The 27,890-nt window shown below is 41.2% G+C and overlaps 1 protein-coding gene across 2 annotated transcripts in view; it reads right to left on the minus strand.

Moving 5' to 3' along the window:
* The window catches only part of vps8 (VPS8 subunit of CORVET complex), a 58,713-nt gene that overhangs the window by 13,676 nt on the left and 17,147 nt on the right, over positions 1-27,890 (minus strand). Inside the window, exons 10-38 of one of the 2 annotated variants that reach the window (XM_083922713.1) lie at positions 26,979-27,132; positions 26,809-26,868; positions 25,394-25,501; positions 24,127-24,207; positions 23,084-23,185; positions 20,933-21,007; positions 19,587-19,622; positions 18,606-18,696; positions 18,297-18,343; positions 18,119-18,208; positions 17,312-17,358; positions 16,121-16,343; positions 15,821-15,910; positions 14,544-14,595; positions 14,407-14,449; positions 13,451-13,523; positions 12,096-12,215; positions 11,332-11,403; positions 10,983-11,102; positions 10,462-10,518; positions 10,249-10,331; positions 9,976-10,060; positions 8,727-8,825; positions 7,674-7,763; positions 5,334-5,380; positions 5,088-5,232; positions 3,466-3,555; positions 2,299-2,484; positions 1,973-2,054 (exon numbers count right to left, since the gene is read on the minus strand). In XM_083922713.1, the coding sequence (XP_083778839.1) occupies positions 1,973-2,054; positions 2,299-2,484; positions 3,466-3,555; positions 5,088-5,232; positions 5,334-5,380; positions 7,674-7,763; positions 8,727-8,825; positions 9,976-10,060; positions 10,249-10,331; positions 10,462-10,518; positions 10,983-11,102; positions 11,332-11,403; positions 12,096-12,215; positions 13,451-13,523; positions 14,407-14,449; positions 14,544-14,595; positions 15,821-15,910; positions 16,121-16,343; positions 17,312-17,358; positions 18,119-18,208; positions 18,297-18,343; positions 18,606-18,696; positions 19,587-19,622; positions 20,933-21,007; positions 23,084-23,185; positions 24,127-24,207; positions 25,394-25,501; positions 26,809-26,868; positions 26,979-27,132 (2,648 nt within the window). Of the gene's footprint in view, positions 1-1,972; positions 2,055-2,298; positions 2,485-3,465; positions 3,556-5,087; positions 5,233-5,333; positions 5,381-7,673; positions 7,764-8,726; positions 8,826-9,975; positions 10,061-10,248; positions 10,332-10,461; positions 10,519-10,982; positions 11,103-11,331; positions 11,404-12,095; positions 12,216-13,450; positions 13,524-14,406; positions 14,450-14,543; positions 14,596-15,820; positions 15,911-16,120; positions 16,344-17,311; positions 17,359-18,118; positions 18,209-18,296; positions 18,344-18,605; positions 18,697-19,586; positions 19,623-20,932; positions 21,008-23,014; positions 23,186-24,126; positions 24,208-25,393; positions 25,502-26,808; positions 26,869-26,978; positions 27,133-27,890 lie in introns of both variants that reach the window. The other variant, XM_083922712.1, reaches the window with a different exon arrangement.

Genomic DNA, 27,890 nt, shown 5'->3' on the forward strand with positions numbered 1-27,890 from the left:
AAACCTAATTAATACCATCTTCATCAACAGCACTGTCAGGATCAACATCACTGTCACACTGTTTTAGCTGGAGATATAATAAACAGGCTGCTCAATGGCTACATAAAGCACGGATACATGACCATAAAGAAATCACAGTTTACAGACACTGCTCAATACAAACACACAATACGTCGTTATATGTTTTTCTTTTTGTGTACTGGATGCATTCATTATGTCATGCGTGAATGAACAACATATGCTTAAAGGAAAATTGTGTGGTGGTATGAAGTACTTACCCATAGTCAGTGTTACCTACAGTAGATGACCTTTAGCACGCTGCTAATTTGGAGAAACAGACAGGAGGACTGACACACAAGCTGCAGTGGACGGAGACAGCAGCTAGCAAAACAGTCTTCATTAGACTTAAAAAAAGGCCCACCTGAAAACATCTATATCAGTATATTTAGAATATTTTCACCACTGGCCTTTCCTTTGACACTACATTTTCACACTGTATTCCTACGCATAAGCACAGCTGTGCCATGCACTGTATCACGCCACAGATCAGCTTGAGTCACACAGGTCTAGCTCTAGGTAGTTGTTTCAGACTACCTAGACCTAGGGTAAATGCCCTGAAAAGAACTGTATTTTACAGAGCTATTGTATACTGGAATGGACTTCAGTACTGCCTCATTCTTAAGTGTAAGAAATCGGGATTTACAAGGGAATTAAAAAAAACTGCTTTGAGTAAAGAAATTAGGTCAAATTCAGTCGACTGATGTCTGTAAAGCTGAAGAGTGCCATATTTTGTGTTTTTAGTTTAAACTTATACAGAGACAGCTCTTAATGAGCTGATCTCTGAATGTGTATGTGTATGTTTGGGCATATGCATGCGTACGTATGTGTAGGTGCTTGTACTATGTATGTATATACTTGTACTGTGTATGCATGGTGCATGTGAATGTATATATGCATACTATATATGTGCCTGTAGGAATTTGATGTGTGTATGCACACGTTATGCATGTATACATATGCTCATATTTGCCTAGTCATCTAAACCCGTTCATCTAATCCTCATATCATGACATAAAAATGTATGTCATGATATGAGGATTTTTTATGGGAATAATCTAATTGCTTGTCTTTAGGGAGCAAAGCATTTTGTTTTAAAGGACGCCAGGAAGAATAGTGGTCACCCTGGTGACAACTAATGGGGATCCAATAAACAATAAACTTTCTGAGGTTTATAAAATAAACAAAATAAATTAAAAATAAGCTATTATAACAGTGATTCTGCAGAGGGACACTGGACTGAAAGAGAGAGAGGAGAAACTTCGGTGTATAAAATCCATGCAGATGCTGCCCCCGTCCACAGCAGCTTGTGTGTCAGTCCTCCTGTCTGCTCCTCTGAACTAGCAGCAGGCTAACCTTCATCCACTGTAGGTAACACTGACTATGGATACAACCGCACTTATAAGCCAAAGTGTTTTTCAATGTTTCAATGTTTTTCAATGGGGGCAACTTTGGCTAAGTGCCAGAGTGGATCGTCCTCCATTCGAGAGATCGGTTGTTCGATCCCCACCTCCCCCAGTTCACATGTCGAAGTGTCCTTGGGCAAGACACTGAACCCCGAATTGCTCCCTGTGCTGCGCATGGGTGTAAATGTGGTGTGAATGGTTAGATTAGATTAGATGGTCTGTAGATGTCCACTGCCATCAGTGTGAATGTCTGTGTGAATGGGAGAATGTGACAAGCAGTGTGAAAGCGCCTTGAGTAGTCAGAAGACTAGAAAGGAGCTATATAAGTACAAGTCCATTTACCATGTCCCATCAAAATCACAACGCAGAGGTGTACTGCAGAGAGCAGAGAGCAGCACAGACCTGGCTATTACTAACTGCAAAGCACTGACATTAGTTTTTTTGGACTTAGGTCAAGAGGAGGCCCAAAAAACTTGGAACGTCCTTGCCCACATGTGCATGTTATTTACCCTCAAAAGTGTGTTCGGCGTTGAGTCCCTTTACTAGTTTCTGAGAGGCCATCATGGTCTCCAGAAGTGGAAACCACAGAACCTGCAGAAGAAAAAGTGAATGAATTGAGGAACGCGCGCACACACACACACACACACACACACACACACACACACACACACACACACACACACACACACACACACACACACACACACACACACACACACACACACACACACACACACACACACACACACACACACACACACACACACACACACACACACACACACACACACACACACACACACACACACACACACACACACACACACACACACACCTCTCTTTGTTGCTGGTAGAGGTTGTCAGAACTCCGATGACACAAGGCGATGATGTCATTCAGTGAATCCTTTACTCTGGTCAGTGTTGATTCACTGTCTCTCTTCTCTTCATCCTGTCTTCCACCTCCTTCTTCAACTTCACTTTTACTCTCAGCGGTAAGGAGACTTAGGTTTTCTTTCAATGTCTTCAGAGAGAGAATGAAAGCATTTTTGTGATAATAATAGCAGTCGTAATATTTAGGTAGTATGGTAGTATAATGCACACCGATATACGTGGATATATAATGCCAATAAAGAGAAAGTGAACTCTTTGGAATTACCTTGGGATTCATCCATAACATGTGGTTCAGTCTTCATCAAAGTCATATTTACACTCTATATAAACTAATGACACTCAAATAAAAGGGAATATTAAGTGAACCCCTTCCCAAATGACCACTTAGGGCGCACTCACAGTGTCAATCCGTACCGTGCCCAAGCACGTTTCACGGGTAAAGTCTAGTTCGTTTGACCAGTGTAAGTCCGTGTGAGTCTGTGCAACCGTACCGCGCCTAGACGCAGTAGGTAAGTCTTTAAAACACTCTTTTAATAAACTCTGGGTTCACTAACTACGTTGTTGATGCTTTGTTTCATGTATGGGGACTGATCATGCTACTGATATAAACTGATCATTGTACATCTCAAACACGTTTTGATACACGTTGTATTGAATAATAAAGCAAACTAATAGCCTACCAGGACATCATCCTTAAAGTGAAGCATGGGGCAGGGTTCACCATGTTCACCCGAACAACCATAGTTCAATACAAGTTTAAGTTTCTTAACAGAACTTTGAAGTTGTAACATGTATGGCTTCGACATAAGATAAGCCTGTTAAAGCCAATCCTGTTCTCAACTCAATTGACATTGTGTGACATGAACTGAAGAGAGCCATTTATTTAAGACATTCCTGAAATATCAATATAATTATATAATTGTGTACTGGAAAATTGCCCCTGGCCTATGTGGAGATGTGTAAAATAAGGTTGGATTTTCTTCCAATACCAAGGGTTCCCTTTATTTTTCCTATATAAGTCACTACTACTTTAGAGTCCTAGTATTCATGTGTCAGATTGGTGAATTTTGAATTAATCTAAGACATGATTCTGTTGGTGTTTTGAAGCTACCTCTAACAAGACCGCAAAAGCTCCATGAACATCTCCCATCTTCTCCAGCAGATAGGCCGTCGCCTCATTGTGGTGGTACTTCTCTGTTATCTAGAGAGAAAGACATGGACAGAAAGACAGAGAAAAGCACATCTCTCAGAGGTCCCATCATCATCAATGGGATATAATGCAGTGAGCAGTGTTTCCCCTAGGATGGAGTTGTAGCAGCGGAGATGAAGCGCGCATGTGGGGAAAAGAACGTGAGCCTCCAAAGCGCGCCCTACCGGGACGGGCTCTTTGGGCCTCAGTACATACAGTACTTTTGTGCAGTTTCTCATCTGGAAAATTAAACAAGCAGTTATGAGTGACCCGAATCACCCAGTGTTCATTTTGACAGCCATTTTAAATTTAGTCATAGTCATTTAACACGCACGTATTTTAGACTAGTTTTCACCAACATTAGTTCAAAATATTTTAAGTGCATTGAATGTCTGCTTATCATATTAAGACACAATATAGGAGAAGAAGGCCTATATTTAAATGCATTGTTTCTCTTGTCTTAAACCAAAGCATGATATTGATCAAATAAATTAAAGTTGGTTTCATGAATAACACAATAAAGTCCCTTTATGTTAGAGGTGTAAGATTTTCATTTAGTTAATTGTCTGTTTGGTTTCTCTCTGTGACAGAGTGAGTTAAAACAATGGTGATTGATCATATGACCCACTAATGAAGACACTTGTTGCCTTTTTGCTGAGTATTTCAATCTGTGTGTCTGAACAGGAGGAGCTGGGGCTAAACCCCCGATCTTCTGACTAGTTTACATATAAGTTTTATTTTGTACTGCAACTATAATAAAGGTATACTGATAGTTTACTACTTTATGTATACTTCTTGTCCACCATTTACTTTACGAAAGTACGCTTTAAGTATTACTTACATGTAAAATTAGTAAACTTTAAGAACACACTAGCTTAAGTTCAAGTTGTATTTCTAACTGCAATTATACTGTGAACTATACTACAAGTTAACTTATAGGTATCCTTTAGTTTCTGACCTGCAAGCTCAAAGGTGGTGAAAAAGGTGACGGTTTTTGCGAATTAACAGTTACCTGAAAATTGTAGTACCGCAAAAAGTTGTTAGACATGAAGACAATGGCGAGAATAGAAGCTCTTCGGATCCACACGATTCACGTAAATGACATATTTTGATTCAAAACCGTGAATTTCGCTGAAAAGCACTAGTTTGCAGGTATGTAGTTTACTAGTCATATACTTATTGCTATAAGTTCATGAAAGTACCCTTTTCAGTACACTCTTAGTAAACTACTAGTTTAATAGTTTTAAGTACTGGTATACTTGTGTATTTTATAAAGACTCCTTTGCAATTTGACTTGATGTTTTGTGATGATATCTTATATCCATATGGCTTACTATAATAGCAGCCTGTAAGCCATTGGTGTTTTTAGCTAAATGCATCAGCATTCTAACATGCTCACAATGACAATGCTAATAGGCTTTTTTTTAGCAGGTGTAATGTGTGGCACGTTTTCATCTTTCATCTTTCCTGCTGTTCTTGCAACATGGTCATTTACTGTTTTACACAAACACATGCAATGAATATATAAGTATAGCAAATAGTACTTGAATGGCCTCCTCCAGTCTGTAGTGCTGGGAGGTCTGGAGAAAGCTCAGGAGCTGCTGGGGAGCAAAGCGGCACAGTAAGTCCAGCAGAAGCTCATGGAGGTCACGTTCGAGAGGCAGGACGCTCCCTGAATGATGGCCTTCCCTGAATAACAGAGCAGATGAGACGTGAGAAGGAAGAAAAGGAGGTGATAAAGAGGGTGGAGAGGATGCAGACTCAAGAGCGAGGTAGCAGAGATACTGTACCGTGGCTCCAGGAGGCAGCTGAGGAACTTGAAAAGTAGCTGGTCATCCTAGAGAGAGAGGGAGAGAGGGAGAGAGAGAGAGAGAGAGAGAGAGAGAGGGAGAGAGGGAGAGAGAGAGAGAGAGAGAGCGAGAGAGAGAGAGAGAGAGAAGATAAATTGATTCATTGGGTAACAATTCATACATTCAGCCACACTGCCACCGTATTAGGGAAAAAAGTTAGAACTATTCAGGTTGAATTTTACAATTGACAAACTTTAAACTGATCATTTACTCACCATTTTGTTTTAATTAATTTAGGCTATAGAAAATATGATGTGATGTAATCAAATGTAATATATTTTATTGTTGATTGTTCGCGTCCTGTTCTCACGGTTGGCAGGGTGTGTTCGCTCAGGCTAACTTGGTGGGACGCTAGCAAGAGTATGTATACGATGTGTGTACGTGGTTTTCCTTTATACCTATTAGCAGATTCTCGCTCAGGCTAACTTGGTGGTAACGTTAAGCTGACGAGTGTACGCTTAGTGTTGGCTGATATTGACAACGTGCTGTGTCAGTGACGAGAGTGTCCTTGCTCCCCTCTCACTGTACTGCTATACATTATCCCATGTCCTGTTCTCCCAGTTAGCAGCGTGCTCTCGCTCTGGCTAACTTACTGGGATGCTAGCAAGATCATGTGCCCGATGTGAGCTGATATTGACAGCTGCTGTACTAGTGTGTGTCGCTCTCCTTTTACTGCATACTATTTCCTGCACAGTTTCACAGGGTGCTATCGCTCAGACTTTAGCGACCCACAGCAGCCAATGTGGCAACTGTATTTAACTCTGGAGACTATTTGACTCCTCTTCAAGACGAAGAAGACCCTATATTCTGGTATGGGGTAGAGAATGCTGGTGCACCCAGTCTACCCAGGGCTGATGTGGTTCCAGAAGGAGACATTGTCTCTGTGGCAGCTTCAGGAACTCACTCAAATGAATGTGTTACAGGGGGGTCTTTCCAGGCCTTTTGGCCAGGCTCATGCTCCTGGATCATTGGTTCTTCAGATGAAGTAGAAGATGGCTCTATTGGTCTATCATTGGAATGGCTTAGGTTCACTTGTGGCCATAAAGGGCACACTCACACTGTCCGTACGTACCGTGCCCCGTGCTTTAGGGTACTTGTCCCCCCCCTCACTCTCCTCCCGCGGCCCAGGCCCGTTTGTACTCACACTACCTGGGCCTCGGCGAATGCTTCTTGCTGCCTATACGTCATCACGCTGTCCGAACAGGTGCACATACATGTGCGTACATGTGCAGACGTGCTTTACAAAAGCCCACCTTTCCAAAACGGTCCGTAGCCAGCAAGCGTGCCTCACCTAGGCGCGGTACGGTTGCACTCACACTGGTCAAACAAACTAGACTTTACCCGTGAAACCTGTTTTGGCACGGTACGATACTGTAGTCAACATGTAATGCTTTCTTCAGGTGCATTCCGTGCACTGTCACCTCTGAATATCTAAGGAAGTTCGGCGCATGCCGTCTTACATCTGGCAATCGATGCAGCAAAATTTGACCATGGCCACACGCCCTACCTCATCTTTCCTCATAGTTCCCCTGACAAATACTGGGGGCACTGATGACCTACTATATAGGAATATGATACAGCAGCACGCATAGGCATCGACATCTTCCTCTCTGACCTCATGCTTGCCCCATCACCTTCCCTGCAGCAGGCTGAATTCAACCTTGACACATTTTAATATTAAAATAAGTTTGTTTTTTGGGCTCGCGAATAAACCATTTTTATTGAAACGAGGTCGATACACGAACTTATGTCATCTACTGGATAGGAGCATATAGCATAATTTCACGAGAAGCACTTGGTGAGTCAAGCAAGCTTGGATGGTAAACAGACTTACCCAATATCAAAATTGTTGTAACATATAAAACTTATTCACCGAGTACTGATGTTTGCTGACGCTTTTCATTTCGCAGAGAAACCTCTCCTGCTTCGGTTTATACATGGTTTATATATAGGCTATGCGTTGATATTTATTTGTGGTCATCCAATTCAGTAGGTGGCGCTGTAGTGAAAAACTAGGGGCTCAGAATTGCAGGGCTCCAGGGCTGCAGCCAGACACCACTCAATTCCCGTGTGTTTTAGTGCCATTTTAAGGCACTGTATACATACAGTTTCAAGTACTGTATGTTTTCATGATTATTGGGATAATATTGTGAAACGTAATTATTTTGGCCACGATAATCGTGGCATAACATTTTCATATTGTCGCATTCCTAGTTGTAAGACATATATTATTACCAGATGAAGAGGATATAATGACATCATTATGTATTTTGACCTTACCTGAAGCTCAGAGATGATATCCTGCACCTTGTTAGTGAAGTGAAATACCACTAGATCAGCAGACTTGCTAGGGTCAAAGCTCACCAGCTCCTGTGAACATATGTTAGAGGCTTTTTATGCTAATGCAAACTCAATCACTTACAGACATATCATTAGAATCGGAATCACAGTCCGCTTTAACGGCCAAGGGAGTGTGACAAAGGAGTAGAAAGAGACAGACAGCTGAAAACAAGGATAACATGATGAAACAAAGGTAAACAAACATTTGACTACCATGTACAGATATAAATATAAGTATATATATGGTAGAACACAGGACAATGAAACATAATGACAATAGTGCAATGGAGCAGAGTGCAAAGGGTGCTGGAATAAATATGGGATCATTAATGTTACAGATTGCTTTGTGGTGGTTTAGTCGTAGCTATGGACCATCCTTCGCTGAGAAACAGCAAGTTGTTGTAACTTCACCATACATCGTCCAATCTGCCCCAAAGTGCACATGATTCATAAGTGTCCAGGCCTGAAAACATCTACATCTCATCATGGTGACTGTGGGGAGATGTCTTCCTTCTCTGTAAACTTTCTTGATGCAAGTATAAAAACTAGATAACTGCACTAAAAAAAAGTTCACAAAACAAATCAAGTCTGATACAAGAGTTTGTTCATTCAACTTGTGACCAAGCAGCCCTGTCACTCTCCTTCAGCCAGCTCAAGACTGTGTTTGCTTAACAGCTATGTGAATGGAATACTATAATACTCATTAAATACAAAAAGACCAATCATCCATCTAGAATGGAGACACTCGTGTCTCCCTGTCTGCTTGGAGTATAGCTTTTGCTCTTAAAAAGATGCTGATGCTAAATGGCTGGTTCACACAAATGAGAACATGTCTACATATCCCATCTAGCCTGTAAGTACTTCAGGTTCCCCAAGAAGAGCTCCAGGACATGGCTGGGGAGAAGGACCCCCTTTCTACCCTTCTTAGCTTGTTACCACCATGAACTGGCCAGAAATGAAGGGACAATCATATTTGTCTGAGTGTGTCCTTACCTGCATGTGTCGCAGTACTTTGTCCTTGACTGCTTGTTTCTCCTCAGGGCTGTAGCCGGGCATGGAAAGCAGATTGTGGATGTAGTTGAAGACCTCCCCCTGACACACACACACATTTGAAATGCTTAATTTGAATTTGCCAACTACATTACAAACATTAAAGGTCCATCCACACGAGGATGCGTTTTCCTGTAACTGCTCATTTTTATTATCGGTTAGGCCGACCATCCACACGCAGTCTGCGTTATCGGAGCCTGAAAACGGTATTTTTTTTGTAACCAGGTCCCAGAGTGGGAAGATTTGAGAACGCCCCCCGTGGCTAAACCACATACTTCGCCGCCATCTCCCCTCCGACCTCTAACCCCCGCTGCATTACATAACAACAACAGTGCTTCTGCGTGAGAGGAGAGAGACGGACCCATAGACTGTTTACTGAACTGGACTCTGAGCCACATGCATGGGAATGAATTAGGCCGACCACAGATTTCTCCTTTTCCCTGATGCTCTGAATAAGGAGCTAATCTGCTCTCTAGTCTCTGTTACTAAATCCAGTTCTAAGAAGGTGTGAAAAGTATCTAAATGTAGTGAGAAAGTGGCACTTGTGAGTGCTTTGGGACGGGGAAGGGGCTCCCAGCAGCACCCTCTGCTCCTTGAGGACACTAACTGCAGAGTGATTGGTGCATCAGAGTCCAAACAGCACAAAAGTCTCCACTAACACCAGAAACAGTGGACACATTTGTCTCAAGGATGGAGGAGGATTTGGGAAGTCTTCAGATTTGGAGAGAAACTCTCCGGTGTTTGGATTCTCCACAGCGTCTCCCCGTCTCTTCTTCTCTGTTGTTGGTGTATTTCTGTGACAGTTACAGCGCCACATCTAGGACTGGCATGTGGACTACAGCGTTTGGAGTCATTTTCACTGGTTTCATGTGGACGCAGATTTTTTTTGAGCCGAATCCGTGTGGACGGAAAAACTTTTTAAGAACGACGGAGAAAAAAAAAGGTTGTTTTTGATCGTGTGGACGTACCTTAACAGGACTCTAACATTAAGGAGTTCCCTCCACACATCCAGGCCACCTGTTACAGCTGACCTGAAACTACATTACACCAGCTGTCCGGCTCTTTTTTGAGTCTACTAACCAATACCCACTGACAAAAAGCATGCACGCACGCACGCATGCACGCACGCACGCACGCACGCACTTACACACACACAAAATATATAATTGGATAAATCTGAAATGTATGTTACCTTTCTGAGGGGGTCTCTGAGGTAGCAGTCAATGATCCTGTCATACAGATGGTTCTTCTCATAGAGAAATTCACAGATTTGGTAGCTGGAGGGTAAAACAGGAAGATTGAGGCTACAAAATATAATAATAATAATAATAATAATAATAATAATAATAATAATAATAATAATAATAATAAATATAATAATATTAATAATAATAATCTCAGAACCCTAAAAAGTTACAAAATCTCTCAAAAAAGTCTCTGGTTTAGTCTTTGGTCAGTTACTCACAACTTGGCCTTTTCTGCCAAAGTCAACAGCCTTTCTTCATTAAACTGGACCACACCACCGACCTGCAGCAGCTCCAGCAGAACCTACAAACCAGTCACAATAAGAACCAGCTACATGACATGATGACATCATCAAGAAGATCCTCCTGTGTGTGTTCTGGCACTGGTCAAGAACAGGCTTTCAGGATCTCAAACATGTGTTTTCTTTACCAACCTGTTGCCTCTCAGTGTGACGGGAGTCATCGTCTGGGCAGCACAGGAACTCCAGAACCTGGAGAGACAGTCAGAGCAAAAAGATGTGGATGAATGGTACTAAGTCGTTTGAGTCGTTTGATGTGTTGGTGTGTTTTACGCTCCATATTAAAGCCTGTTTACAGTGTGTTTTAGCCTGGGTTTCACCTGGACCATGCCTATAGAAATGTGGGGCCCTACTGAACAAAGTTAAACAGAGAGAGCGTGTCGTTCACAGACACCAGAATGAACGCGTTCACACTAACATTCAGAATCAGAATCAGAAATACTTTAATAATCGGAATCAGAATACAGTATGTTCAGTTCACGTTCGCCCCAAAATATGAACGAGTTCATGAACTATCGTTTAGGCACAACACTGGAAGTGGTATTCTGCCAGATACCAGTGGAGCAGTGCTTGTAGTGCCTTTATGAGCAGCCAGCTCTGAGAGAAAGTATCACGATAATATGAGGTATAATGAAATATTTGGGGCATCTGACTACCTGATCAAAGAGGTTCCTGTTCACAAAAAGCGTGTTGTCTGGTTTGGCCAACTGGCGAGCCAAAAACGTGAAGAGCCCGCCCACCTGGGATGGAGTAAAGTCTGGGTTGTCTACCATCACCTAGGTAACCAGAAAGACACATTTATGATTAAAGAAAAGAAAAGTATATAGAGAAGATTAAATCCGTTATGGTAGTTAACAATATTAATGGCAGCTTTCTTAAACCATCAGATATTTCTGTCCAGCATAACTAACCAGAAATCTTCTCTTCGTGCACCATGCTGCCTTCACCATCAACCATCATATGAAACAAACACAATGGAACAGGGAATGATTTCTGTGATTTTACCTGCAGTAAGATGTCCACTATCCTCTGCTGGTACTCAAGGGCCTGCTTATCATTCTTAAAGTCTTCAAATGTCTAGAAAGGAGTAAGAGACAAATCTTAAAGGACAGAGAAAAAAATACAAAAAGCAAATTTCGCCTTGCAAAGGCGACAGTTGAATTTTCTAAGAAGTATAAAATACAACCTGAAAGAGATGTATGAAAATGAAAGTTGGATGACAGAAATCATTGGCTGTGAATCATACAAATAGATATGGTAGACCCTCCTTTCTGGAGCTCAGGCCTACCGATCACAGAGCTTCTAACACTCAGAGCTGAAACTATTGTATATAATTATGACAAATATATAATATAATATTACAATATTTCTCTGTAACATAAACACATGTGTTTGTTTTTCTGAGGTTCAATCCTCTGTAGTTATCACTTTGTTTCTGTTTGATAATGGAGCAACGGGCCAGCAGAGTTATTGCCATGGGACCAGGCCTCCCTGTGATGCAAAGGACTAATGTGGGGAATAATCTAGCAATAAATATTCAGGCCAATGTATCCAGATGGAAGCTCTGCTTTACAAAGACTTCAATTTCATCAGTAGCACTTCTTGCATAACATATTAAATGGCATATTAGCTGACGCTTCTACTGAAGGAGAGGGTGGTGTTAAAATGGAACTGATTGAGATTAATGGCCTGCAGTACAGTAACCCAGACTTTTAACATTAAACAAACATGTTATCAGCAAGAATTCAAATTAGAAAAGGAAATCTCACCATGGCCAGGACGTTGAGGAACTCCCGGGTATCAAAGTGGAGGAGTGTACAGATAAACGGGAAAACATCCTCCCCCTCTATCGAGTCAGCTGAATGGAGACGGATAAGGAACTCAAACACCTGTCAGACACAGACACAGACACAGACACAGACACACACACACACACACATACATACATACACATACACATACACATACACAGACACAGACAGACACACACACAGACACACACAGACACACACTTATTTATCATACACATACTGTTCTATGTTTAAAAGTAAACTGTACTGTTACAAGTTTATAACAATGGTAACTAGCAAATAGGGTTTATTGTTGTTCAGTCACATCCTGTCAACACCAGATTTGTTTAAAAGGGAACCTTAGGCACAACACTGATCAAGTGTATTGAATCAGAGCAATGAGTGGTGGTCATACTCGGTCAACTTTGCAGGGTACTGGTCTCTCCATTCAGCACTGGATTGCGATCCACACAGGAACAAATCACTGAAAAACAGCCCGTTTTTCACTATTTGTTCAACATTCATTGGAGCTAAGAAAGAGCTAATAGAAAGCCTCACTCCTGTCCTATTTCCATGCTGACCTCTGTAACGGCCAAAACACATGGGGTGCATAAGAGTCGCGGCACGGCTATTGCAGCGTCTATTGCATCCAACCGAAGCTGCAACATGAACCATGGAAACCATGCACACCACCGCAGGCTATTTGTACGGTTCTTGCCCACTACACGCAACCTGATTGCCGACTAAATTCACACTCATTCATTGTGTATGAGAAGCAGCCTGCACAAAGCATGCTGGGATACCTGGTGAGCAAACCAAGCTGGCATTGTGACGAGAGGGCGAGGAATTCAAACGGCCACAAGTGACTGATAGAGCAGGGCGGACACAAGTTAAAACAGTATGGACATGTGCAGTGGGCAAGTAATGTTACACGACTCCTCTATTCTTCCCCATGTAATTTGGCTGTAACAAAATTAACTTTTGCAGTTGTTTGTTATTAGCCTTTTCATGGCTTTACTTATCAGGACAGCTGAAGGGTGACAGGAAAAGGGGGAGAGAGAGAGAGGGTAGATGAAATGCAGCATAGGGCCATAGGTCGGAGTCAAATCCTGGGCCTCTGTATATGAGGGCGCCTACTGGCTTGTGGTTGGAGAAGGTGCCCCCATATACAGAGGCTAGAAATCCAACCATTACCACACATCTGAACTCTATAGTGACCCTCTGCAAAAACAGAAGCAACCCCTTTGGTGAGCTGAACAGGTATATCCTGCAGAACAGGGGAGAGCACCTTCTGGTCTGATGTTTGTAGTAGTCACAAAATAGTAACAACATACCTGATTCTTGACTTGAACTACAAGGTCTTCAGGGATGTCTCCAAGTGGATAAGCCCTTCCTGCAAGACAGCAGCTATATATACAAACACACATGAATGTATACACCATCACGTTTAGTTTTTTTTTAAAACTTAATGACCATAAGTAAATGCAGTATTTAACAGTTAATTAACACTTAAGTGTTCATACTTAGTAAGGTGTATATATACAGTATATATATATATATATATATATATATATATATATATATATATATATATATATACTGTATATATATATATATATATATATATATATATATATATAGTAGTTTGTGAAATCCTGAAGTGCTACAGCAGCGACACGGTGGAGAACAAGCAGAATCAAACGTCTTAGAGCAGGAATGAATAAAGAGGCTCTTTTGAACGGCAGGTTCACATTCAAAGGCAGATGGTTCTCTGGACCAAACCAAAGGTCTCTGCATTTACTGTCCATGTGAAATGAGTTACCACCAGAGCACGTCCAGTCTCAAACACAACCTGCTGGACAAACATCCAGCTGATTCAGAGAGGCTCCTCCCCCTCGCCAAAGGATTGTTTCACTACACTGTTGTAATTTTACTAAGTTTAATCTGCCCTCTCAGCAGATTTGTGAGCATGCAGAACCTTTGAGGTTATTCTGGGTTATTGCAATAAGAATAAACACACATTTACATAAAGCAAACACATTTGTCCACTCCCATGTTGGTAAGAGTATTAAAAACTTGAAAAATATCCCTTCAAGGTACATTTAGAACTGATAAAAAGTGGTTAACTATGGACAATCATGCAAATAATTGCGATTAAAAGCCCTAGTATAGATATATGGCATCATTGTATTTCACAATATATATACAGTGTACAGTGTATGCATTATTCTTCTTAGCACCTGTGGAGCATCATACTTGCCACAGATAAACTAATATCTGTGTGAATTACCTTATGTACACCAGAAGTTTGTTTCCCATCACAACTTCCTCGTCTTTACAGGAAGAAAGAGAGCAGAGTTCAAGATTTGAATGTGCTTTTCAAACTAAGATGCTACCAAGATGCTGGTGTGTGGTTTTCAGCCTTACCTGTTAGGTTCCTCCCCATTCTAAGAGGTTGGCCAATCACTGAAAAGAGTTTCTGAAATATAAACACAGAGTAGACAAGATTGAGGGGTGTGTTATCTATAATTTATAATTCTTCTTCTTTACAAATAAATGAAGACAATACATGAACATTTTACATCAGCAATCCAAAAGCAGATGGGGAGCTGTGGCTGATGAGGCTGAAGTTGACTATAGTTCACTACAGGCTTGTGATTGTCTCTTACAAACACATTCTCATTATTTACCACAGTATTCTGTATCAACACCATTTCCAGCATGCACATGCACCTGCTTAATATAACCTGATCCCAGGCCTGCACATCACTGTATATTACAATGTGATGAGTAAGAGCCATTTAAGGTGGCGTTAAGGCTCATTTCTGCTCCCGTTTTGTGGGTAAATAGGGACGTACGTTATCTACGTTGTAAACGTCACCGCCCTCGTGCTTTCATGCGTCCTTTATGTTGGAATGGACGTTGAGCAAAACATCCTCTAGAGGGCGTCGCTCAGATTCAAAAGTGTTTATGACAACAACAAACATGGCTACGACGGAGGAGATAATGATCCTGCGTCTGTTGAGAAGGAGGCAAAATGGCCGGCAGCGCTGTAGACGCAGTGGTCTGTATTGTGTCAGTATTTCCGGATGTCCGTCGGGGCTTTAAATGTCTTGCTCGCTCCTGCTATTCACGGCACTTTTTGTGTACAATGCCAGACACTGCCCCCACGATTTCTGGTCCTTATCAGTACGCATCCGCAAGCTTGCAGGATATGTACAGAAATACGGACGAAATGTACGCAGAGTAAGGACAGAAGGCTCCGTCCGTATCTGTATGCGTATCTAACGTAGAGCATAAATGAGCCTTAGGTGAACTCGATGATCTAACTCTTACTTTTAGTAAGAAATTATAGCTGAAGCTTAAGGTCATGTTATTCATTGAATTTGTCAATAATATGTGTAGTTTCTAGCATGAAAAGCTGATTTGGAAACATGTTCACCAGAAACACAATTCATAATCCTTCAACAGCAGTGAGGTTTGCTTCACAAATCTTTTTGTAGGAAATGATAAACCTGAATCTAAAGTAAGGGAGCAAACAGCTTAGTGAGGGGAGGCTTTAAAGATGAAATGGTTTGTATTTTGTAAACATATTGCTATTTGAATCCAAGTGAAATCAAACTCGTCCTATTGGTTAAGAAACATAAGCAAAGGTTTTGCATCAGCTCTGACATGATGGAACAACCTTTTGCCGGTACTCTTACCTCCATAGGTGTGATGTAGTCATTTATGCCAGTGTTGAAAACGTAGATCATGGCATCATAGAGTTGGTTCTCCCAACACACTTTAACCACCTTCAACACATACACACACACAGAATACCATTGGTGAAAGTTATTTGAGAAATCAAGAAATGTAAATGCAGAGAATAATTACTCTACTACTAGTCTACTTAGTCCTCGCTATCTTTGGCTGATTGCTGCTTACTGCTGAGGACAGCATTACTTACTCTCCATCCATCCACACAGTTGTTGCTGTATATATATATACACACACACACACACCTGCTGTATGTCCAGGCTGGTCACATCCAGATGGACAATGCATCTCTCTAGGCTGTCCATCATACCATTGCCATGGTAATGTGCCAGGAGGTCCCTCATGATGGGCGTGGTGAGGTGACCAAGGCGGTCCGCAACAATGTATGACTCCAGTGACTCCAGAAAGACACCCTTAGCAACCATGTTCTCTACCAGGCGAGCATAGAGCTGGTTGAACATCAGGTCCCTGTACACACACGCACATAGGACAGAAGCCTTTTACTTCTGTTTATTGTTCACACTGACATTTATGTTCTCTGGTGTCACAAAGAGCTCACAAGGAAATAACTGTTAGTAACTCGGCAGTTCATGATCATCAAATCGATCTAATATTTTATATTACGACTACATGGTTCATTCTTGGTTTAACCACGCCCCCACATATCATTATTCATAACATGAGGGTTGAATTTTAGTCTTTACTACTAAAACTCAACCCTCATGTTATTTACACACAATCCCAGTTCTCATTTGTACCCCTTGCCCCTTGAAACAGAGTTAAGGGGTAGGGGTCTGAAAATCTACCCCTTTTGCAGACCCTTTTGTGCTTGTCTGCAGCAGAAGGTGTGTTTCCATTAGATTCAAATGTGGCTGCATCGGTGCTTTACAAAAGCTGCTTTACAGTTGCTTACTGGTCAAACAAACTAGACTTTAGCCGTGAAGCGTGCTTGGGTACGGTATGTCCAATGAAGGAGTTACCCTACAGCTCTGTTTCTCCCTGGTTTGTTGCAAGTCAGTGTGAACATGAAATGAAATTCCTTAAACATTTATCATTGATGTTCCCATCCAACTTCATGTTATGTCGCTGAGCTTTATTCCAACCCAGAGAACTTTATTTCAAAATTGAGCAAGACGATACCAAAAGTGTCAGGCGGAACATTTAAGATTTTGAATTTAGTAGAATGGATATGTGATCCTGCTATTCATCATGGAAAACATTTTAGAAGCCTAACGGGATATGTAACAGAATAATAGACTTGAGGAGGTTAATAAATCAACAATGAAACATTCATACAAGGATACAACATATGCAGAAAATCAGCTGATTCATGTTTATATTTCATTACATCTGCCATCAGCTACAGTCCATGAGTCTAACCCTTAAGGTCTTCACTGGTTGTGTTTGCATACATGTGCCTATGAATGCATACTTACGCCCTCTTTAGCAGCAGGCAGTAATCCACCAAGACTGGAACCACATCCTGAACATACCACAAAGAGAGAAGGAGGGAGAGAGACAGAGCATAAATGAGAGAAATCTATATCTACATATCCCCAGTCGATTCTCCTTATTTTGAAAAACACATTTTTGAAACGTTCCATTCAGAAATCGCCAATTTATTATGTTTCTAACAACTGATCTGCATGGACAAATACAGAAGTAGCATAAACTGCAGTTCTCTGAGTGTCCACTAGGGACAGGTTTCATAATAGAGCAGTTTCTCATTGACCCCCATGTTAAACAACAACACTAAAGGGGGTGAATTTTTTTGTACCAGGCTAGTTTTATTTTATTGGAGGTTAAAGATTATGAATAATTAGGGGCGTGGCCTCTTGAGTGACAGCTAGCCTCTGGCCCTCGAAGGAATACGTCAACCAGATGGACGTATTTCCCTCCCAACGTCACATACTTGCCCTTTTTTGGTAAGAGGAAAGGAGGCGGAGTCAAAATGTGACAAGATGGAGACTCCTGTAGGCGAGGACGATTGGATCAAGTTGAGAGAACGGACCCCGACGGTTATGCTACATCGATTTTTATACTTAAAAAGTCCCCTCTCTCTCTCTCTCTCTCTCTCTCTCTCGCATTTCCTGTCAATCTCCAGCTGTACTGTCGAAAGCTTAAAAAAAAACAGTGCTGGATTTTCCTCTGTATTTGCCAAGATGTTAGTATTCTGTGACTGTACTGACTTTATGGCAGACAAGGACTCTGTAAGGTGTGTTCTTTCAGGCATGTTATCTTACGTGGAAATGTTGTTCCATCACTTGGATCTTGCCTTGTTCTGGACACTTCTTCAAAGCATGCTCTGCTAACTGGAACAGGATCTCTACCATCTGCACACAAGGTGTGTTACTGGTAAAAAAAGATGAGTAAAGGAATGTTCATGGTAGATTTAGGACGGTAATAGTTTTCTGTTTTTACCTTGTCAGCTACCACTCCCCTCCTTTTTACTGGATCTCCAAACAGCCCTGGAATAAATACACATCAGACGTTAATTTTGTTGTTATAACAACAGATTTTTACAAACAAGCCATACTCCAGTGTTTACACAGTGCTGTGGAGATCTGGTCTGGCTTAGCGAGACTATAACATTCCTTGATCAAAGGACCACAAACCCATCAACACAAATCAATAAGTCAGTAAAAAGAAGTGGAACCAAACACTTGCTGTGAGACTGTGAGCAACAGATTGATTTTCAGGCTGCTGGATGTGTGCATGTGCCATACCCACCAACCACAGCCTTAGCAGTTCCCTCATGGAAGGACCAGGCCAGAGAGAGAGCCTCAACAAAATGCTCCTGTTTGAGCAGGCAGTCTACACGCTGGACACACAGAAACAAGGAGGATCATGAATCAAATGCAAGAGAGCGGTTTTTGGTGTACTGATGTAAACTAAATAATTTCCAGTACAAAAGGAGCACAAGAAAAGATGCATTTTCTATTAAACATTCATGGATTCTTACAAATAGACGGTATATTCAGCATTAATCATAACTGCTAAAATCTAGTTTATACACCGTGTAAATGTATATATCACAAATACAACAAAACAACAAATACACATTAAACACGTGTTGGCATTGAGAATGTATTATTACAGCACTACCTTTATCAGATAGCTCAAATTGTATCCCGTTAATATTAATGTGCTACAGTTCAAACACACAGACCTCCTGTGTACCAGCCATGTCCAGACGCATCAGCTGTGATGTACAAATAATCTCCAGGGGTGGACTTAACTTGCTATTTGTTGTTACATTTATTTCACATATTGCATTTCTTGCATCCAGGTGCATCATAAACACATTAGGTAGGTTACACTGCCTGCAGGGTTCATGATCACGTCACCCATCAACATGAATATTAAGTAGCCATGTGGAACACGCAGTCTCTTCACACTATTCGATTCCATCAGACCTTAAATCTACACTGTTTAACCCAAGTCAGCACCTATACACAGTCCCATTATGTTTTACAGACATTTATAGTTCATTAATTCAGTAAAACATGTTGTTTATGCTGCATTTTGCTAAACCTTCACTTGCCCTTGTATCATGCGTCAGGCACGGCTTTCAAAACAGACTTATTAAGCCTCAAAGTTTAGATTCTTGGGTTAAGGCCAACAATGCCTGAATTTTTTTTTCACCTTGCTTTTCAGCGCTTGCGTAAGTATACACAGACAAACTGAAAACAGCTACTGTATCGTACATACCTCTCTCCAGTTCCTTAGAGTCATAATGTGAGCAGACTGCACGACAAGAGAATTCCCCACAGTTCAAGAATAAGAAAGAAAGAAAGAAACTGCAGATTAGAACAAGAGACATTTTTAACCTTCACACACAATCTTAGCATGTGACAAAAAGAAAAATCTAATTTCACATTATCAAAAGCTTATACATGTAATAACAGTTTTTGCACAAATACCAGAGTGTATTATTTCAGTTTTTTTACTATATTAATTGAGTGGACATGGTTTAACTTCAACAGTACCAGCTTTGTACAAAATACATTTGAGGATCATTACTGGACCAAGCTTGCAAAAATGTTAAAGGTTGAATATGTAGAATGAGTAGAACACCACCATCTAGTGTCAAGATCGTAGTCACAACAACAAAAAATAATTCCGGCAGTCGGGTTGCCAGGTTTGTTGCCCAGTAGCCTCCAGGAGACCGGAGTCTGTTTGAGCTTGTTTGAACCCGTCCCCTCCAGAAAATCACACCATAAAAACAAGTATTAGAGGAGTTTGACTGACTGTTAGCGTTAGCCGTTAGCATTAGCCGTTCCAGCTAAGTAAAGATAAAAGTGATGTTAACGATCAAGGAGAACCGTAGCCATTTGGGCGTGCGTTTGAATGGTGTTTCTCTCCTTTCTCTCAGTCCATGGAGTGAATGCTCGGCCTATATTCACTCTGGTTTTTGCCCGTCTCCGCTCACTCAGCTGCTGGGACAAATAACGCCCCCTTCACTGAGGCTCCGAAGCAGCTGCAGGATTGGCAAAGTGCATTTCACCCAACCTTTGATAAAAATTTGTTGTTATGATATGTGTTTGGGTCTTGAAGATATTGACCAATGAAAGAGCTGACCACCAAACCAATGAACTTTTAAAAGGACGTGTCCCCACACATAAATAAATCTCCTCCTCCTCCTCCTCCTTCAGGATATGTCCAATTCAGCACCTGGAACACACCTTGAACACACCCTGAACTCAAATCTAATTCTAAAGGACGCCACAAAGGAAAAAAATGTTTATATCTAATAATTGTCAGCATGGATTGGTAAGAAATTTGGTTTGCACGATCTAGGGTCATGTCTAGGAGGATGCATCAAGTTTGGTATTTATTGTGTTGAAATGTCATGTCATCGCCTCTTCTTGTGAGAAGGTGTGAAGAACAAGCGACTCTTGCCACTGCAACAATAGTTAGCTTTTTCTTTTCAAAATGGTTACCAACAATTACAGTTAGCCAATGTGACAGGAGAAACAACTCCACTAACAGAAATGACAGCTAACAACTGTTGTAAACACAGAGACAACAAATAGAACACACATACAACACAGTACCTTGGTACCCAAATAGACAATCTGTCCTGCGTAGCTGGAGACTGACTGGTAGCAGGCCTTTTCTCCAACTAAAGCCTACAACAGACAGAGATCAGGATTAGTGTGATATAATCAAACAAGTCAGGGACTACAAGAAACGCAGAGACTAGAAGAAATGTATGGATGGAAATTTCCCTATTTGTTAAAGAGAGGAATGGATGGATATTGGCTTTGCTGCTGATGTAGTGAAATGTTAATTAGACAGTGAAGCAAAACATGACACTGATACTGCTCATCCAAGTCTGTTCACAGATTTTGGAGTAACACTGCAGTTACAAGTTGTATGGAACCTTTTTAGGCTTTAGAGAGAGCTGTGTTAAATCTGATACCAAACTGCCTCTTGTGATGTCACAGTTTTTCAAACAGCCCCTGCTGCAATGACAGGCACCTCTTACTGGGGTGTGATCTACTGGCGTCATGAGACTGAGTAGCCTCAATACATGGGTACCACCCTTATAAGGGGAGAGTGGCCATACCCTGGTTAAGGGAATAATCCGATTATTGAAGTTACCCACTTATACATGAAAGGGGTTTGAATGGGAAAATGCTGGAGTAACTCGACCTCCGGTACAATGGATGGCGCTCCACCAACATACAGCTGGTTGAAATACGGCTTTTTCTTCTGGTTCACCTTTGTCAAAATCACAACAATTTGGAAAGTTTGGGGGGAAATAGCCGACTTTTGGACAGAACTACAACAGAAATGGATCTTTTTGGTAGTAATGTTAGTGACCATGGCGAAGTCCTCCCTCAGTTTAAAGGTAAAGCTTGTGTTGTTGTTGTTGTTTTTTCACATCATTTCGGCACCGTTGCTTCTATCCTGAAGGCTTGATGCAGCCTGCATGGAGCAGAGCCGCCTGAAAGTGCATGCTTTTTTTCCTATCGACTACTGATTACACACAAGCCCCCACCACAGCGATTTCCTGTTTGATCCAATAAGGAAGTGCCAAAAACGGCAGTTCTCTGAGTGTCCACTGGGGGCAGGTTTCATAACAAAGCAGTTTCTAAGTTTTCAGAGCACTCCCATGTTAAACAGGCCATTTTCACAGCATCATTAAACCTGTTTAAGACCTGGGGCAAAAAAAACATTCTAGTCTGTATGTTTAGGTCATATCTCCATGACAACACTGAGGGGGGTGAATTTTTTTGTACCATGCTAGTTTTTATTTATTTGGAGGTTAATGTTTATGAATAATTTGGGGCATGGTCTCTTGACTGACAGCTAGACTCTGGCCCTCACTTCGCCTCAGAGGTAAACGTCAGCCAGGTGGACGTATCTCCCTCCCCCCAACTTCACATACATGCCCTTTTTTGGTAAGAGGAAATGAGGCGGAGTCAAAGTCTGACAAGATGGAGACTCCTGCAGGTGAGGACGATTAGATCAAGTTGAGAGAACGGACCTTGACGGAGAGGCTCAGTCCATTTTTTATACAGTCTATGGATACACACTGTAACTAGGTAATTAGCGCAGCTAGTCAACACAGCTAGTCAACGCAGCTAGTCAAGCAAGTTAGCCAGCTAAGTCAACTGAGTTAACTGTAGGCAACAGGAGACACAACCAAGTTAACACTCTGAGTCACCCAGTCTCCTCTGACCTGCAGAAGCAACATAACACAGTAAATACTTTCTGACCATCGAACCACCATTCTTCAGCCTGGCTCCCAATTCACAGGCCGCCGGTTGACAGCAACAGCACCCAAACTTTTCCTCCCTCCTTTCATGGACTGGTTACTAACTGCAGCCGGGCACTACACTGCTATATAGCTTTGCAGATGCGGCTAAGCACAGAACTGTATCTATGTTATATGTACTGATTGATTTTAATGTGTTAGTAGTGTTGATTAAGTTAAAGAGGCCCTATTATGCTAGTTTCCAGGGTCATATTTGTATTTTTTCGGGTCAGCTGCAATAGGTTTACATGCGTTAACCTTTAAATACATTATATTTCTGATCTTGCCCATGCTTCAGCATCTCTGTGTGAAACACTCTATCTGAGCTTCTGCTTTGACCTCTGACCCTATTACCCATCAGCTAATCCCTCACCAGAGCCTGGGAGACATTCCCTCCAGTTGCCAGTGATTTGAAATGTCGGCTGTTATAGACCAGTTGCACCTGCTCCAAGTCCAGAGTCTCCAAAACCTCCTGACTGGGCCGGTCCACAACCTGCAGCTTTTCATGGCTGTCTACCAGGACCAGCGTACGACTGTTAATCCACTGCAGAGACACAGAGACAGGAGGAGAACAAGTCATGCACTTACAGAAAACAAAGATATTTGTTTTGATTCAAACATGAGCCATAAAGGAGTTCGATCACACCTGTGGTAGAAAACCCTTCCCTGGTAGGCATCAATGTAGAGAAAAACAGGCAAACTCAACTAGAAGTGAATGTAACGCTGACCATGCAGCTTCCCATACAAACTGAGTTGGTTGCAACCAGCTTTTCACTACATTTTCTTCTTTGTCTGGGGTTCAGAGTTTCTTTTATCCTATCTTAGTTTTCACCACTGACGGTCTGACAGAAGTGAAAATAAATCTGTGCATCATTGTACATGGAGAACATGGTGACAGGACTTTCAATGTCTCCATGAGCACAACATTTACAGTAAAATTCACAGGTTATCCAATCCCCTGACAGCTCTTTTGGGGCTCCCACCATCTAAAAATCTGCCCATTACTACACAACGTGTCTTGGCCTTTACCACCCTGCTCGCCAGACGTAACATTCTCCTTAAATGGAAACATGTTTCTAATAGTTTGATACGTGAAATTTTACAATGTCTGAGGTTAGAGAAGTAAAGGTTTTCACAGAGGGGATCTTTGACAGCATTCCACCAAACCTTGGACCCACTGCTGGCTCTTATTAATAGAATAGAATAGAATTACTTTAATGATCCCAGACTGGGAAATTATTATTATTAGTAATAGTCTTCACTTCCTAATACCTGGAAGGAGATACACCCCCCCCCCCCCCTTTTCTATTTATTTACTTAATTTTGTTGTTTTTCTCTTTCTTGAATTACGTTATTTATTTTTGCTTCATTTTTTTTTTTTTTACTTCCAGTGACATCTTTGTCTGCACCTTAAAACATTTCCATGACCTGGATAGGAAACGTCATGAGGTCAAGGAAAGACGTGAAGGAGAGTTAGGTACTTACACTCAGGCTGATGATGTCACAGCTGAGTTGCAGCTGTTTTTGTTTGATGACATGGATGGTCCCCGTCTCCTCCTTCTTTACCTGAACAAACACAGCAAAGAGAGAAACATTAAAGGAAACGTATGTGGTGGGTGGAGCAGGATGTGATGGCGTGGGTTCAGTAATAAACTACTGAAAGGTTTATTAGCTATAAATTGAAAACAACGACTACATAAAGAATTTAAAAATAAATAACTTACATATGAAACAAACTAGGCTAGGAGATGATACAGATACAGATAAAGTGAAGCCTTTGATGTGCTTTGTGGTTTGTCAAATACATTTTATGGTTCAGAAAATAAAATACCTGATTACCTTGAGCCCAAATGTTATATGTAACAACTTAACCTTAAAACCATACTACCTATGATCCATACAGAGAGTTACATGTTACTATAAATCTCAACACTGTGCATATCCAAAGTTAATACTTGTTTATTTTGTTTGTTACAGATCATTGTTCATTTTGAAAAGTGTTAGGATCCTAATAAATACGCTGTACATAAGTGTCCATGTTGCACTCGCCCATTTGGAATAAATTAAGTATTCTGTATCTGAATCATTTAGATCTCATCTGAACAATTTATTTCATTCAAAAATCTCTGGATTTAAGTTTAAAACTTTTGCAGCCAACTTAATGAAATGTTTCCTTTATTCTGGCTGGAGTCTATGAATACCGTTAATGGGTACGGGCACCGAGACGAAGAACGGGAACAGAGCCTGTTGGCAATGCGTTAACACATTTTTAACATGTTAACATGTGAAAAATCAACATGTTGTTAACATGTTATTAACTGTTGTTAACGTGTTATATATATATATTTGAACTATTTGCAGAGGAATTCGACCCTGATTGTGGGGGAAAATAACCGACCAGGGAACATAGGAGCCTCTTTGGGAAAAGCGGGGAACATCTGAAGTTTTTTTTTTAAAAACAACGCAGGGAACATAGGACCTGGGGAACATTGGAACCGGGGAACATAGGTACGCTCCGTTGTGAATATGTGTCTTTTACTTGCTTGTATCAGTTGTGCTTTACTATAAACTAAATTAGCACTGGTTAGCACCAGCATAGCTTCCCTTTTAACTAATCGATTAATAGTTACAGCTCTAATCTGAAATTAGTACGTACTTTATGAGAAAAGTAATCTGAACCTAGTAGAAAAAAAGAATATAACAAAAGCTGGACTTTGTGTATTGTGTATTTTGCTGTTTTAAAGGCAGATACCAGGAGGAAGTGGACTGTATCTCCTTTACAAAAAGCCAGGATGGGGTTGACCGTCTTCTGAACAGGGACAAACTGCCAGGCCAGCTGAGGAACACTGGACGGATCGGACTGGTGAAAAGACAACACATCACAGCACGTCAGTAATTGACCTCTTAATTAGCCTCTGAAAGTCATCTTCCAAATGCTCATAGTTGTAAATAAGGTTGAAAACACTGTGTCCATGGTTAGGTAGTGGTAATAAAAAATTCCCTTTATGCCAGACACACTAATTCAACTGTCATTCATTTTATTATTTACACCAGTGCTCTTCCTACCGTGACACATACACATTTTAAACTTTAAACTTGGAGCCCACAGAGTTCTGCTGGGATCGTTCTATACATGATAGGAATTTAACCATAGAGATTATTTCAAAAGTAACACTTGGATTTGTTGCAATGCACTGAACAACACATTTTGTCACTTAAGCCCTATTATTATATAAAACCTGCAGTGGGATGTGGTATTTGTAACAGTGTTAGTTGCATTAAATCCAGCTCATTCATTATGAAACAGACAAACTTTACTGTGTGGCATGGTCTTTAACTCATGTTAACATGGACAAGATTTTCTTTTGAGTGGTGATTGTTAAGGTCACCATATCTAAGGATAGACAGTGGTGTTCGCTGAACAGGTTTTAAAGCCCACTGAGGCAAATTTGATAGTTGTACGTTTGTACCATATAAATTAAAATGACTTGACCAGATCAAAGAGTCGCTTAGGTTGAACTGAGGATGCATGTGGATACATTCAGTTTTTTTGATCAAAGAAACACCTGTGCAGGGACAGCGTAGACATCACCCACACATGTATTTCATCTGTTTTATGACTGCATCTTTGTGGCTATTAAGAGCACAGGTGAGAAAATCAGTTACCTGATTCACAATGAACAAGAAATGATCTCTTGCCGTTTATAGACCTGACTCATAAGTTCTGCCCTTTAACCCAGCTTGTTTGACTTTATGGCAGTGTCACTGCAGGACATGCGCGCACACACTGTTCCTACATAGGACGAAGAACATTGCCGGTAAAATGGAGGATTAATGTTCCGTTAGTTAGACTAATTTACATCGCATTGAGAGCCCGGAGTTTGGGTGATTTCAATTCGATAAAGAAACAAAATGAAGAAACAAAAAACATGCAACAGACTGGAATACTCAAAAAGACAACAAGTTCTTTCATTAGTGGGTCATAAGATCAATCACCATTGTTTTAACTCACTCTGTGATAGACAGGAACTCAAGAAGCCAGGCTAACTGATAATCTCAGCACAGAATCAGCTCCTAACACAGAATTAAACCTCTCACTGTACTAATAACTCTGGGCCAGCATTGGCTCATTCACAACTACATGAAAAAGCAGACAAATATACAAACCTTGCTGTAGGGAAACGTCATCCAGACTTTCAGTGAGGGCTTTAGTCCAATGACCAGAATCTAGTGAAAGAAAACCAAAAGGCAAAGACATCACAAGCTTTACACATGGCTGGGTGGAGAAGCAGAAGATGGAGGATGCACTGTGAACTGAACTGTGTGTGTTTGTGTACCTTAGTGAGAGAGGCCATAGCCAGCAGAGAGTAGTGTGTGATGGGATGGTCTCTGAAGTCTGGAGGAGCACGCAACGGCTCAATACAGCAGACCTCCCCTTTAGAACCGCTGAAGAGACATCGGGAGTCACAGGACCGCATCCCCATCACCCTCCTGGAAAGAAAGAGAGACAGATACCAATAACAGAAACTCTCAGAGAGGAATAGAAGAGAATGAGGGGAACACACAGGGACGAAACAAGAACAGAGACGACAATGGAGGGTAAAGGACTGCACAATGGGATCACACCCCACGCAGCTGTTACCTATCAGGCCATTAACTCGAGACATAACGCCTTTTCAAAGTATTACTTCCATTTCCAAGCCGGTCCAAGCCTCACATTTCTACAGTGCTGCAGTGCTGTGTTCCCTGTTGTTTGAACAGATTGTCATTTTACCACTTTCCTATCACTGAAAATGTGACTCACTGAAGAAAGAAGTTACTGGGCGGTAGAGCGGGTCGTCTGCCCTTGGCCCTTGTTGTTGTTGTTGTTGTTGTTGTTTTGTTCAACCCGCAATTAGGTTTGGACCCGCAAATACAGTAATAAACGTTACATCAGACTTAAAGACCAGATAGATGCAGAATCTGTTACCAACATAGATTTGGCACCGTTATAGCAAGAGCATGAACAACTTTTAAGCTAGCAATTAAAATTACAATTAATTCAAATAAAAAAAAAATCCCAATAAAATTATATTTGATCATTCCAGTTAAAGCAAGACCATGTCATTTTTTAACCTTCAGAAAATATTTCCAAGACCCTCGTTAGGGTTCATCAACTTGCAATAAGTTAAATGACACATCTGTTGTATCCTGACGGAGTCTGTATTGCTTTCACTGGCAAAACGCAACTTCGGATTTTGTGTTGACAA

This window comes from Echiichthys vipera (assembly GCF_963691815.1).
Source record: "Echiichthys vipera genome assembly, chromosome: 11".
NCBI classification, from domain to species: Eukaryota; Metazoa; Chordata; class Actinopteri; order Perciformes; family Trachinidae; genus Echiichthys; species Echiichthys vipera.